Here is a 15,022-nt window from a genome sequence, read left to right on the forward strand (position 1 = left end):
TAGGCTTATATAACTACATTATGTTTACATTTATAAGCAACATTGATGGATATCTATATCTAGTTGCATTTATAGCATTATCTTAAAGTAACATTTCACCTTACCTTACATTTTTGTTCTCTGCAATTATTTGCCCAGAAATTTTACTGTGCTCATTTTATGCCTTGATATTTTCTCATTTACTTCTGCCTTTGGTTTTACACCTTAAATCACTCCTTCCTACCATAACATGCAAAGCCTAATGCCTTAAATACAAATACTGTATTTTGAATGCAAAATATTATTGTACAGATAAAAATAATCAATAAAATGTGCAACATTTTTGGAACCCAAAAGAACTATTGAAGGTGAAAAACTGAGGACTTACTGATATTTTTACAATCCAAAAAATACTAATGCCTGACACAAAGGGTGAAATAAGTCACAACACACAATTCTGTATCATCATTTTAATCAGAGTTCATTCAGAGCAAGCTGAGAATACAAGCACAATACCACAACATGTCTGCAGCAGTATGACATTGTCATATCATCATTTCACTCTGGTCTGATGCCACACGCAGTCCAAACCAGACAGCATATAGGATGAGAGATATAGCACCAGGGTGTTGGAGTGCATAGCAGCACTTCTAGTGGTGGGATCAGACTTGATGCTTAGCAGGCAGCAGGCTGTAGAGGTCAGACACAAAAAAAACTCCCATCCCTCACACACTCACACACAAAGAGAAGCTAAAACTGGAAGCAGACTCACGGTGCATGGCTAGTGCTTGACTGGGCCCTCACATACAGCAGCCAAGTTGGCCGCTGAGGGTATCACGGTAGACGACAACCAGAAAGGGAAGGCTGTGAGGACGTTTTAGTAAAAACGCCTCATGTCAAACGCACGACGAACAGATGTGATTTGCGATTTTTCAGACAGCAGCATTTTATAGAGCTGAACTTCAAGTCCTGGCCCATTCCTTGTCCTTCAACACCTGGAGTGATCAGCCCATTGAAAGTGAGAAGTACTGACTAAATACAATAGACTCTGCTTTTTCAAGCCTATATGCATTTTTTTTCTTGTGTAGCACAATTACAGCGTAACAGCTCAAAGGATAGGATGGAGTACAATGCCACACAATACTGAGTCATCATAAAAACTGCAGTATTCCTAGTCATTTAAAGGAGTGGATCTCTATTTAGATTGCAAGAAATATTGTGGGTGAAACCATATTGCTGGTGTGTTTATTTTACAGCTTTTACAGCCACTAGACTATGTATTTTACTGTTAACTGTGTGTATCTTTGTTAGTAGGTGTGACCAGAATCTACTACTACGCATGCATATTTGAAAAGGGCTTTCCCCTATACATTTATCTTAAATGGCTCAATTTACAAGCTAGAATGTGACTGTGACATATAGTCTGCTAAAATGTTGCTACTCAACCAAAAACGGGGTCTTGCATGCAGACTGTAGCAATTATATTACAGTTCATTTGGTTTCTTAGCAACCAAACTGATGAAACCAGATATCATCCAGAACAATGAAATGAAAACCAGGACCATACAGCGGAGGCACTGTAACTAGGAAACGCAACCGTAAAACAGATTTTGTATTTTCACAAAACCTCACATTTGATACTGTCTCAGAGAGAAAGCGTCCCTTTAACATTTCCTACAATCATTTTAATATTGATCTCAGCTGTCAGGAGACATCCATTCAGACAAAGGTAAAAATGCCCTTTCGTACACATACTACACATGTACCAATGGCTCTTTTTTATAGTTTGATGTCAAAGAGAACTCATATAAACCATGTGCAAATTATGTGCTCAATAATATAAAGCGGTTCTGTGCACCAAAATACAAGGGATCCCAAACTTTCACACACACACACTTCCACACACACACACACGCACACACTCAGTTTACAGTGAAATTATTTGCATTATTCTAAAAGCTCAACATTAGTGCCCATTCAGAGGTGAACAGTAAATGACAAGATGGCAAAGACAACAGGTAAGGAAATAAACCAAAGGGAAGAGATTTGCCTCGTTTGTCAAGTAGCCTTTGATTTTGCAAAATAAACGACACGATGCAGAGATGTAACTTTTACTGCTTTGCTTCAGCCAGTCTATTGCTTATCTCTTTGCTCTTCTTTGTGACAGCTCCCTGTGGTGTAGGTTCTGGGGTGCTCAAAGAGGGTTTCTTCTTGGCCGACTGGGAACTAGCAATCTGCTTCTCTTTTGATTTTTTCACCATCTTCCCTGTTGTTGTTGTTGGTGTCTTTTTTGGTTTGGTGCGAGACACTGGTTTGTCCACCTGGAAGAGAAGAGAGGTGCAATGCACTGAGATTAAACTCAGTTTCAAAAACAGCCAATGAAATTTAAACCTAAACATAAGCTTAGTTTATAGACTCTACATCATGTCAAAGCCCTTTTTTAGCATGCAATACATACCTTCTTTGCCCCGTTACTTATAATAATGACAGGCAAATGACACCATATGGCATAGGTGATATTTGCATGTGGTGGTTAGTGAAATGACGATTTGAAGAAAAAAAAAAAAAAACAGCACAAAAGGTGTATTTGTGCCTTTTTTGTAAAGAATAGTGGTTCGTGCAGCTTTCCAACTTCTAAAGAAAGTACAAAATACAAACTACATGGTCTTTATTAGTACATGATGTTAGTCTTATGTTTTACAGAATTAAATGTTTTGGTAACATTCAGCTATTAACAGAGGTGGCAGTAGCCTGTAAAGGATTGAGAAACAGCCTTATGACTGGAGGGTCACTGGTTCAAATTCCCATATCGACTGGGACGATGTGGGTGCAGAGATGAATGAGTAAAGAACAAAGAGGCCCCCTTCCTCAAAAAAATACTATCAATTGAATTGTAGGTGCCCTTGAGCAAGGAACTTAGTTCTGCTCTAGCGGAGTACGGTAAAACTACAGAGGAAGCTTCCAAGTGTCAGTGTGTGTAAATGTGTTGATGTAAAAACAGCAAAAAGGGTGCATGCATGCTCAACTTTTGCTGAATAAATACAGCTTAAAACTTGTATTCTGTAAGAGGTGATAAATGTTTGTAAAAGGCTGAAAGTAGAAACAAAGGGCTCTATTCCTGTGAATAAAGGCGTTCTGGTGCGAAGTGCAGTAAGTGGTGCTTCAACCACAGCTGGGGACAAGATGGAATTGAGAAGAATATGCTAATTTTGGATGTGGAAAGTTGATTCAGTTATCAATGATTTAAAATTCCTTAAAAGCAGTAAACAGGCAATATTAGTTTCAACATAAAAGTGCTCAAAGGAAAGTCCTTGGCACCTTAAAATAATAGTTCTCCCACTTGGGAACACACTTTCTAATTTTTAGTGCACAATCTTAACACTGTGAACCTAGAAACACAGCTGCCCAATGTAGAAATTAGTTTAATGAAATTAGGTATTTACCACGGCTGCATCATACTCAGCTGCAAACTCCTCCCATGCAGATCAGACATCAAAAGCCAAAAGAATGACATCATCTGCAAACAAGTGTTGCCAATGCTTGATGGCATAGTTTTCCACCATCACTGTGCCTCTTTAGCCACTAGGATGCAGTAAAATTCATGGTGAACCAATTGGGTGCAGACATGGAAATATGTGGAAGAACTGCCATTTTGTACCAAGTGTACTTTGCACCATACAGTATCACCAAAATAGAGCCCAAAACAGCGAAGATCTGTGTAAATGCACATAGGGCTGGGCGATCTGACCAAGATCTCAAACCCTGATAACATTACCTATCCTGGTATGGCACATTTTAACTCAATGAATAAATAGTTGGTCCGTGCACCCCTGTGTGTGCAGCACACACACACGGAGGGCTCAGCCCCGCCTATGGTGAACCTTAGAGAGCAGAGGAGTGTAGCATGACCATAAATGACAGCAAAAAGCAAAAAAGACTCTCACACTGAGCTGAAATTAAACAAGTGCACATACATTTGGTGAATAACATAAATAAAGACTGTCTCTACTGCGTTTTGCTGTCATTTATGGTTGTTGTCTTGCTGCTTCTCTCCTCTTTCTCAGTGCAGGCGGGGCTGAGCCCTCTGGGTGTGTGTAGCGCAGCAGAGGAGAGACAGACAGCGGCGGAGAGTCGGAGAGCTAAGGACAGCTAAATTCGTTACATTACTGTAAGTGCAATAAATGCTTTGCAAGTAAAAAGCCAAGAAGAGTAATTTATCAATGTAATCTGCGCAAAAGATGGACAGGCTCCAAATGATGAATAATATTGCCGTAGCGTGCGATTTGCGTCACAACAAAATAAATGATAGAGCATAATATGAAACAGAGACGTTTTTCTATCATATACATATATCGTCATATCGCACAGCCCTACATGCATATTATTGAAATATGAAGAAATTATTGACGTTTTGGCCTCCACTAATGCAATAAATCTTTCTGTTTTGCTTTTATTTTAATCTGTTATGTGTTGATACCATGAAAGCTTCATTGTTTCTTCCATCCATTATTGAATCCACCCCCTTTCACATATCTATAGAATTTGCATGGTCGGTTTTTGAAACTATTAAGCTCCACAAAAGTTGGTGGCGGTTGGTGCAGGCTGAGAGGTGGGCAAACAGTGAAGATGTGGCTAATAATTTTGGCAGGATTGCATCTAACAGCTGAGTGATAAATGTGACTGTGGCTCAGGTTGGTGCATACTGTGTGTGTGTGTATGTGTGTGTGTGTGTATGTGTGTGTGTGTATTCAGTATGCACGTTTGCGTCTGATCAATTCGAGGTCAGCATCCATGCCTTCTAGAAGAAACAGTGAACACACCTGACTACAGCAGACTTAGAACAGAGCTGCTCTCAGTCTCTGAGAAGTCCTATAAGAATGAGAGAGGGAGTGGCCATATGAACAAACTACTATAGACACATTATTACTGTGTTGCTAACATGCAGTGTTAAAAATATCTTAAAATAAAGGCCTACTTGAGTTGGGATAGATAGAAAGATTTCAGACTGATGCATCGTCATCTTTTGTTAAATGAAAATGTACACAGATTGGCTAGTTAACAACCAGGCGATTTATCTGCAGGATGGCATATACTGATTGCAAGTGCTTATTTAATCATTATAAAATCCTTAAATGAAGTATGAAACTGTTGTAGTTAGTGTATAATAAGTCTGAGGACCAATTTTGGGTTCATAAAAACAAAAAATAATTATGCTGCAGTGCTTCTGGTGAGTTTATAAGTAACATAAGTTTACAACAAAATGAAATTGACAGGGTGTTAAACACCAAGTATTAATCTTAGAGGGCATGTAAGACATTTTACATATGACTTTACTGTTTGTTATTCAGTACTTAAAAGAAACATTACTCAGAATGTAAATGGTGGTAGCAATATTTCAAAGTCAGTGGCTCACCTTGGTGGGCTCCTTGCCTGGCTCACTGTACAGGCTGCGTATCCTCCTGCGCTCTTTCATCTTGTTGTCAGTAGAGAGAACCTTCACCTGCTCCCCCTTGTATGTGGCACTGTAGCTGGTCTCCAGACTGGTCTCCTCTTCAGGGGGTTTAAACTGAGATGGAGCTTTGATGGGCTTCACTGGCTTCACATCCTTGTACGCCTTGAACTCGGTCCTACGAGTAATGGAAAAGTAAACATAAAGGTTTAATGTCTTCCAAAAGGCAGAATATTTTTTAAGTGACGACAACTAAACATTTAATTTCTATACACTACCTTGTGTCATTTAACTCGTATTAGTAAATTAAATGCTCTTTACTTTGGTTAGATATCTGGTTCATTTTTGTCAAAGAGCAATCTATACATTCCACACTATCTTGTAGTAAAGTAAAGCTTTACGCTTTAATGTCCCTAAGGGGCAATTTGCCTTATGGTAATTTAATTTTGGCAAGAGGAAGATGGATTTACCGCAACTGATTTTACTTGCAGTAATTCCAGTGTTTTACCTGCCTTATTTCCATATAATTTTGACTGTCATTTAACTGTCACTTTCTTAACATCTGTGACTTTAGGTTTTCAATAGAATTTAACTGTGGGTAATTATGCTGCTGGCATCAAACTTACACACATTATAGATAAACAAATCTGTGTGGTAAAGTTATATGATATATCATTTCGGCACAATTTTGAATAAACTAACTTCAGTTGTTGACATTAATGATTTGAGAAAAACAAGCTTAATTTAATAAAGATCTTTGTCAACTGTCACAACTCTAGGATCCCTCCATCATTTACCATTTGCATTGGATTTATTGCAAGATTACAAGTCTGGCTGTATGTGAATATTGATGTGATAATGGAGCACATAACTAGTGGACTATCTAAACAAAAACAATTCTTTTAGGATGCATTTTTAAACTTCAAACATTAAATGTTCAAAATAGCCCATTAACAACACATATGTAAATTGAAATAAGAGGAGGAACCTGGTAAAAACACAATGTCACCATCTTGAAAAGATGCTGATACTAAATTCAACTGGTCATAAAGCTTGTTTCACTCAACAAGCCACAGCACAGCACAAGGCCATGCAGAGCTCTGCTGCCAGTTTATTGCCAAATGCTTTATTTATATCACAGGATCATATTCACCTCTTTGTTGGCTAACTGGTATTTTTAGCACTGATGTCAAAATTTGATCTATAGATTTGGTTTCTGAGCTCTCAGAGAGTATAAACCACTGCACTTTATCCCCAACCATGAGCAGGAAATCTCATTAACGGGAACTTGACTGTATAAAAGCTAAAATTGAGGCTCTTGGACTTTTACATACAACCTATCATAGATAATAAGGAGTATGTACATTTTGAATTGTATTTGGAGACTATCAAGAGTGCATTCAGTGCTGCACTTCAGGATATTAGCAATTTCACCATATAAAAACTGCACCTAGATATTCAGAGATTAATGTATTCTTATTGGTATATACCGATACTATTACTACTGCTCCTCTGTTTCTATTTCTAACTCATTCAGTAGACAATTTCAATTTCAACTGCTGTATGTTGCAGGAAAGCCTGTTTTTATCATGCAGAAATAAAGATTTTAGGTCAAAGACAGAGGTCATCTGGCCTCTCAACTACCGATGAACTTGCAAGAGATTCATGCCACCTCTTTGTTGTCATTTCTTTGCTTATTTTTGTATTTCTGAGTCCCTGTAATGTACCACCGCCTCTAACTATTAATCTAACATTTGTTATTTACTCCAATTTAGTTTTGTTGTATTGCTTTTAAAGCACATTGTAACTCACCTTTAAAAAGTGGCACATCATGTTTATTTTTATACATATTTGGTATTTGGAAAAAGTTTCTCTTCACTGTTGCAGCCTACATTACTGTATATTCGTTATTACTTCAGTGGAAGCAGAATGAACCCAGTGAGTCTCTTTCACTTGCATGCATGATGCGTCTCCAATTCAATTAGGAGGTAGGCCTGCGTAAAGAAACCATGTTAAGATACATGATTACATCCAAACCCTTTTACGGGCTTCACTCATTCATGGGCTACAGCATTGATTTGGTAGTACTCTCAGGGAGGATAAAGTAGGGAGAAAAATCAATAATGCAACCTTTATGTGAGGCAATATGAGTTTGCTTAGGAAATCACTGGAGATTGTAACAAGAGAACATGCAATACCGAATGATGAGAGCCGGGAAAACTCCAATGATGATGTTTTATCGCTGGACAGAGCAGTGTGGCATGCTAAAAGAAATGTTGTGTAACAAGGGACATATACAGCACCAGTAGTGGCCTTAAAATCAAAATACATAGACTGTGAGGCATTTATTTTAATAGACAGAATATTTTTGTCACCCCTTAAAGCATACTCATGCCTCCCTCTCAGACACACTAATACCTGTAGCTGCTAGAAGTCGACATAACCTCCTTTATCTGTCTGTTGAGAGCATCTGCCGCTGCTCTGCCTCTCCTCTGCTCGGCGCTCACATCTGCAGGCACCTGTGCCTCCGTCTTCTCACCCGTTTTCCTCTCCGATGACTTTTCCCTCTTTGCGGCTTTCTTCACCGTCTCCTTAGCCTCTGCTTTGGCCTCTACTTTGGCCTCTTTCTCCTGCATTTTCTCCTCAATCTCGCTCTTCTCCACGCCGGTCTCGGCCTCGACGGCCCCTTGTTCCAGCTTTGCGCTCCCATCTCGCCCGCCGGAGGTGGCGGTGGGGCTTGGTTTGGGGATCCAGGGGTGATCGTGCTTCTTCGATATAGGCCAGGGCTTATAATCCTTCTGATACTGAGTTTCGGTGTTGAACGGGGTCACGGAGGGATGGTATTCATTTCTGGGCTTGCAGCTGGGCTCGGGGCGCACTTTCCACGCCTTGAAGTCTTGGCGCATGACGGACGCAGTAGAGCCATCTTTGCCCGCTGCGGCACCCGTCGCGGGCGGTGCCTTCCCAGCCTCCTGCTCGCCGTGATGGGGCTGGGTTTCTATGGCAATGGCACCGGCCCTCTTCTGCTTCGGCTGCGGGTGATGGGGGATATGCTGCACGTCGGCCACATCCGAGTATTTGGTGAAAACCAAAGGCACCGCGATGTCCGCTTTGTCCAGCTCGGTCCAGAAGCGGTTGATGCAGCAAGCACGCGTTATGCACGGCCATGCCATGATGATAAGATGCGTAGTGGAAGAGATGCACAAGAAAAAAACCCACAATAAGGGGAGAATGTGTAAATGAAAGTCCTACTCACGACTCGAAGACTTCCCCCTGTACCTTTTCAGTTTTTGTCCAGTCAGGGTTCCTTATAGCTTTATGTAATTCTATACCTCCCTAATCTTTGCCTGAGAGAGAAAAAAAAACAGAGCCCACACCCCTACCCCCTTCTCCTCCTGCAGGCTGTTTGGTTCTTACTGAAGTTTAAATGGACTTTTTGTTGCTTTTCTGTGGAGTGCACATTGCTGTCTGGTTGCGCATCAAAGGGACCCCACCCACATTTGTATGATGCTTCGAGATGCCCGGAGTCTGCACTGTGAGTCTGCACGGTGAACTGTCACCTGAGCTCGTCACCGTCTGGCCAGCAGAGAGGGGAGGAGACACGTTTAACCCCCGAGCTGCCATGCCAGGAAATGCCAACTTAAAGTCTACAGTGGACGAGAACAGTCGCCTTTTGTTCCATTTGCAGGAAATGGCCGATGATGATGCTGAAAAATCCGTAAAAATAATAAAGATTTCACTTGTAACTGTAGCAAACACTGCTTAAATATATGGGATTGTCCATTTAATATTTAGTTTAATACTTTCATATCTGTTTTTCATGTTTTTGCTTTTAAAATGTTTTTAGGGTGGGGCTTGCCTGCAATTATAACCAGATGGATCCAAAAATCAAGCATACAGACTGCTGCAAGGGGGGAAAAATACAAGAATCAATGTTAGGTTTGAGTTAGGCACAAAAGATTATATTAAACCACACTTTAAAAGAATTGTCAAAGTAGATTTAAAGCATGTAACTTTATTACAAATCAGAATTGTATTTTCTTCTAGTTAAGCACCAGTTATTTGATCAACAGCTATTTTAATCAGAATTTACCCCTCAAAGAGCTGAAAACATGTTGCTGAAGATGCATCAAAATCAACCTCCTTGTTGAGCATTAATTCAGGGATACTGCTGATGTAAATGCTGGTGTAACTGCTCCCTCTTGTGCTCCTCCTGCCTTACAGTCTGTTAAAAGGAAAAAACTGCAGATCAACAGCAAATGGAACAGAAAAATCTAAGAAATGTAAAAAATAACTAAAGAAACCTAGAACATTTATAAAAACAAATGCCTTCCATTTCTGCACCTTTTGTGGTGTTATAATTTTCTGAGTCTACATGAGTTATTGAGTATTTATTTTAACATTTTCTTCCTGTCCAAGTAGATTTTTTTATATACAATGAGAATCAGGCTGTGAGGCATTTAAATACATCATTACTTTTTCTTTTCTCTGATGACATTCAATTACATATTCACATTTAAATTATTAGTACAAAAATGCAGGTGTAAACACACCAAACATACATTAGAGCCTGATAGTTATCTGATTACAAGCTGCAGCCACCAAAAGGATGATTTGTATGTGACTGACATCTGTTTCACAAGGCTTTTCATTTCACCACATCTTCCTCAACCACTTCCTCAGACTCTGCCTCGGCTTCAGGATCATCCTCTGGGTACAGTCTGCAATATTTGTCTACCATGACATCCAAGTCGTGTTTGACGTGAGTGTTTATGTTAAGCATGGCGAGACTTCTGTTCCACTGCTTTGCAGGCATGCTGTCAAGATAGGCCTGCAGCCGTTCACTGGCTATGTCACTTTTGTGATCCTCTAATTTCAGCAACGGCAAGGTGGAGAGCACCTTGAGGAAGGAGTTCACGTTGGGAAAGAACTTGACATCTGGAAGCTGCAGCGTCTCATGGATGGTGGTGGGCAGACGCACCTCTTTGCCTCGGTGCTTCCACTTGATCCTCCAGCAATGAAGTTCTGCGGGAAGTGTGTCGGGGTTTGGGAGGTCGTTACGATAAACATCTGCGTAGTTCTCCTCGGTGGTGTTGAACTTCATTTGGCCCATGATGGCTGGTACCAGCGACAGGCATTTAAGGGCTTTGACATTGGTTTCGGAGAACATGTCATCCACCTCCTGCATGATGCCACGGATAACGGGGATTGTCACGTACTCCTTAAAATACGCCTCTGCTTGGATTTCTCCCACGTCGGCTGCACGCTGTTTCCGAAGAAACAGCCTCGGGACCCTCACAGGAATCTCCATTACGGTGGCCACACTCACGGCCTCCTCATACCAGAATTCATGGTAGACATCAATGTTGTCATTGACCTCGTTCAGTGAATGCAGGACAGCAGTTAGACTGTTGGCAGCACAAAACACATCGAGCGTCTCCCCTTGGAGATTCCTGCCGAAGGCTCTGGTGAATGTGAGAACATTTTTTAAGATGACAATGGTGACGATGATCTCAAAGTCAGCAAGAGTTTCTATGATTGAATATGCGTCCGCTGTGACCACATCAGCAAACTTTCCATCATCATTGTCTCGAATGCTGTCCATGCACAGCAGAAGGGGTGCCAACATATCTAGCAGCACGTCAAAGACATTGTGTTGCTCTGTCCAACCTGGGCCACAGGCTTGTTTCAGTGTAGCTCCTTTCTCTTCATTTTTCTGGTAGTGAGTAGAGATAGCTTTCTCTAGCTCATCCTGAGTAAATGGGGTTCTAAAGAAAGCACAGATCCTCCTCAGAGTCTCCATGATGATCTGGACGTTAGGAAAAGGTAGATTGTTGGCCAGGTGAATGTTCAGTGCTGTATGGGAGCAAGGCATATGCAATAACAGGGGATACTTTTCCATCAGTAATACTGCCACAGCTTTCATCTTGGTGGTGGAGGCCCCAGTGGCCTTGTGGGCCTGACCACGACAGTCCTCCATGCTGAGCCCCCAACGGTCAGTCAGCTGGGCCTCTAGCCTCTCTACCAGCGCAGACTCATCGCCATCAAATGGCATAAAGTCCAAAAACTCCTCTCGAAGGACATTTTGCTGATTCACAAAGCGTAAAAATAGAGGCAGGTGTTTCTCGTTGGCAAATTCAACGAGGTCGCCTGTGACTAGGGAGAAGAAGCGACTCTCTCTCACCTCCATCAGCATCTCCTCTCTCACTGTGTTCTCACACACATCCAACAGTTGGCCCCGCTGGGTTGCAGAAAGGTATTCTGTGTTCACAGCTGTTGCGTCAAACCGCTTCCTCAAAGCTTCGTCTCCGGCGTTCATGCGGTAATCTAGAAGGGCCTGGAAGTTATCGGACTTGTGTTCAGCTTCGGATGCTTTGTCCACCGCTAACGGGATACTCTGTTTTGCTAACATGACGACAACCTCGAACAAGGATCTCAGGTAATCACGAAACTCCTTCTCCTCTGTGGAAAGTTGAGGTTCATCTTCATTGGTGTTACTGTTATCCTCAGCTGCTGCATCTTTTTTGGAAACAAGCTGATCAATAGAGGAGGCCACTGGGGGGAAAGAGAGAGAGACAAGAAAGGAATAGTGATCATTTGAAGTTGATGGGTGCCAAACAAAATTAAGATGCTTTTTTAAATTTTACATATATGATCACAAATACGTTTCCAAATCACTTACATCTCCTTTCCTTGATCTTTCTTAGGTCTTCTTCAGTCTGAAATGAAAGAATCAGACAGCTTTTGGTCAGACAACTAAGCTTAAGAGGTGCATTTGAAACAAGGGTGAACTAAGAGCTGATATTTCTTTATCTTACAAGTTCTTTAATCCGCTTGCGATGTCTGGTATGAGGATTTTTTAGGTGGCTTGTCAGATCAAATATGGTGGGAATGGCTGTATCCTTCAATACAGTCCTATAGGGGCTCTGAAAAGCAACAAAAATCACATAAGCTTGTTTTAATGACAGACATTTTTTGGACATGAATGAAAACATGCTGCCAGGTTGTAGGCTAGAACCATGTAACACACTCACTGTTTTGCACACCATTGCTGGGTCAAAGTGTTTCGCACATAATCTGTAGTGCTTGTTTAACTGGTCCGATGTTTTCGCCTCTAAATCTGCCCTGCGGCAGTTCTCTACCCAAATTCGGCATCTGAAAAAAAACACACAACAAATTTACTTTTCAGTGATACACTGAAACAGTAGCTTTGTCTATGTATACTATTTCTGACCATCTATTGAGTGTTTGACAATTGACATGTATATGTAAAAATGACAACATGTACAGTAGACTGGTATTGTATACTACAGGGACACAACTGTCACACTTTACAACTCAACAGATATCAAACTCACAGCTGGAAAAAAAAGGCCACACTGTGATCACACAGCTCAGAAAAATTAAAATAGAAAACAACTAATAAATAATTAGAAAAATGGTTACTTGCTGTATTTTACGTGATCAGATATGGAATTGGCAGTAGTTCTCCGAAGTTGCGGAGTGTGTCACTGAGACATGTGCAGTGACTACATTACATACAAGTAATAAATGCCAAATATCTAGTCTAAGTTTGCATATTGGAGCCTAATGAAGGATCTGAAGTTACCTACCAAGTATCCCTAAACTAAGTTATCCCTGCCACACAGTTTAAAGACAGAGTTGGAAGTCGATCACTTTCAATGTGACTTTGATCGTGACTTAGTTCACAACAAGCAACATAAACACTGAATTTAATAGACGTCTATGAGTTAGCATTGAAATTTAAATATCAGAACAAACCGATTACTTTTTTTTAGAAATATATTCATATATGTGTAGGACAATTAAGTACTTGGTTATATTCACAATCTTCATGACAATACATCACTGAGTTCTCCATGTAGTGATGTGCCGGTTAGTAACTAACATAAATATTAAGATATCTCAGTTAACTTACTCTCGTGCAACTCTTAACTAAGAAACCACACAGGTAATTGAATAAATTAATTTGTTAACAGACAGATAGGGTGCCTTACCTCTCAGGGTCCCGTGGAAACCGAAAAAATGCCAAATCTGACTGTGTGCTCTTCCGTGTACAGTTTGGGGCCGCGCAAAAATTCGGCATGCTTCGGGCTAGCCAGTTAGCTTAACTTAGCTACCTAGGGTCATCTGCTAACTTCAGTTTCCTTGTTAGATCGGTGATAAATGTAGCGCTCTGATTTAGAGAGTAACGTGAATTTAAGTGATCACAGACAACCTGTATGGCCACAGCAGTGTCAGATAGGCGTCTCCAAAAAGAAAATATTAAACAGCGCGGAGGTTTCACAGCACATTCAAAACGGTTGGAGTGAAGAATAGATCGGTTTGCAAGACGCCGTCCCGCCCACGAGACCTCTAATTGGACAGAGCCAAATATAGAGCCTTTGCTATTGGACACCCGCGCTGCACCGAGTCATTCGTCGACCAATTAAAAGACAGTAATAGCCCCTCCACCCCCACCCCCCCAACGTCCCTTCTTCTTCATCTTTGTCTATTTGTCAACAACTTTTCCAGGTGCACTGCTGCCTCCTACCGGCTGTTTCAGCACAAGACAGGAGCTAACAAAGCTAGCTACGAGGGTAGGGCGTTCAGATTGATCCTCACTTTACGTCTTAAACTAGGTGATATACAGTAGATACTGTGTGACGACTCATTTCTGATGTGAAAGAAAGATATTAGTTGACCCTAGGTATTGAAAAAAGATAGCTATTGTGGAAAATAAACCCATTAGCCATCGATTACTAGCTGTCTATCCCACTGATGGCTCCCGGTGATTTTTCTAGCTAACGTTACTTGCTAGCTAGTAAATGCTGTTACTTTTTGTCATGGCTGTTATGAAACGAACAAAGACTTATAAAAAGAATACAGCAGCGTCAATGAAACAGGCCACAATACAAAAAACTGCGTAGACTTCGTAGTGTATATATGGCTCGTTGGTCTAGGGGTATGATTCTCGCTTAGGGTGCGAGAGGTCCCGGGTTCAAATCCCGGACGAGCCCTCCTTTTGATGTATATTTGACAGGCGATTACAGCGTGAGTTTTATAATATCTATCATCTGCACTCTTTACTGATACCCAAACACACAGTTATCAGCCGAAAACCGCACCAAGAAGCCATTGCCGAAGCAAAATATGAAATGTGCTACAAGTGACAACGGTTTTCTCCATAGCTCTTGAGATTATATTGTTTTATTTGATATTTACGAGGGCTATATATGAGTCACAATCAATCCACTTTCACAGATGTGATGCTTGTTTTTTTTTAAATTCATCGGCGTTAAAAGAGCAGGGCTCGTCCGGGATTTGAACCCGGGACCTCTCGCACCCGAAGCGAGAATCATACCCCTAGACCAACGAGCCAGGGCGTAGAAGAGAGTGACTTCTTGTTTTATAAAATGTGATGATAAGAAAGGTTATTGTATTTCTGCTTACATCGTCAGCGTTTTATACATTCACGTCATTAGCTATGTCAGGAAGAGAGAAAAGCGCTGTGTGATGATGCATCTTTGTAGTTTATGTATTATTATGTTACTAGGGGTGAATAGTGAACATTTCTTTGACAGTAGCTAATGT

General features: G+C 40.9%; 2 protein-coding genes and 2 non-coding genes across 4 annotated transcripts; 1 reads left to right on the top strand and 3 right to left on the bottom strand.

Annotated features, from left to right (window-relative positions):
• Positions 1-409: 409 nt before the first annotated feature.
• map6b (microtubule-associated protein 6b) lies at positions 410-9,571 on the bottom strand. The gene is made up of 4 exons (XM_042413346.1): positions 9,522-9,571; positions 7,847-9,332; positions 5,393-5,606; positions 410-2,300 (listed from the first exon to the last, which is right to left on the bottom strand). Exons 2-4 carry the CDS (start codon positions 8,599-8,601, stop codon positions 2,091-2,093), a joined length of 1,179 nt encoding a protein of 392 aa, XP_042269280.1. The 5' UTR covers positions 8,602-9,332; positions 9,522-9,571; the 3' UTR covers positions 410-2,090.
• thap12b (THAP domain containing 12b) lies at positions 9,424-13,804 on the bottom strand. The gene is made up of 5 exons (XM_042413341.1): positions 13,447-13,804; positions 12,463-12,583; positions 12,247-12,354; positions 12,111-12,147; positions 9,424-11,983 (listed from the first exon to the last, which is right to left on the bottom strand). The coding sequence occupies exons 1-5, from the start codon at positions 13,533-13,535 to the stop codon at positions 10,077-10,079; spliced, it is 2,262 nt and encodes a 753-aa protein (XP_042269275.1). The 5' UTR covers positions 13,536-13,804; the 3' UTR covers positions 9,424-10,076.
• Positions 13,805-14,376: 572 nt separating this feature from the next.
• Positions 14,377-14,448, top strand: trnap-agg. The gene has a single exon. It is a non-coding gene; the product is annotated as a tRNA-Pro (tRNA).
• A 289-nt stretch (positions 14,449-14,737) lies between these two features.
• On the bottom strand, positions 14,738-14,809 carry trnap-cgg. Its single transcript has one exon. It is a non-coding gene; the product is annotated as a tRNA-Pro (tRNA).
• Between the last annotated feature and the right edge of the window lie 213 nt (positions 14,810-15,022).

This window comes from Thunnus maccoyii, chromosome 6 (genome assembly GCF_910596095.1).
Source record: "Thunnus maccoyii chromosome 6, fThuMac1.1, whole genome shotgun sequence".
NCBI classification, from domain to species: Eukaryota; Metazoa; Chordata; class Actinopteri; order Scombriformes; family Scombridae; genus Thunnus; species Thunnus maccoyii.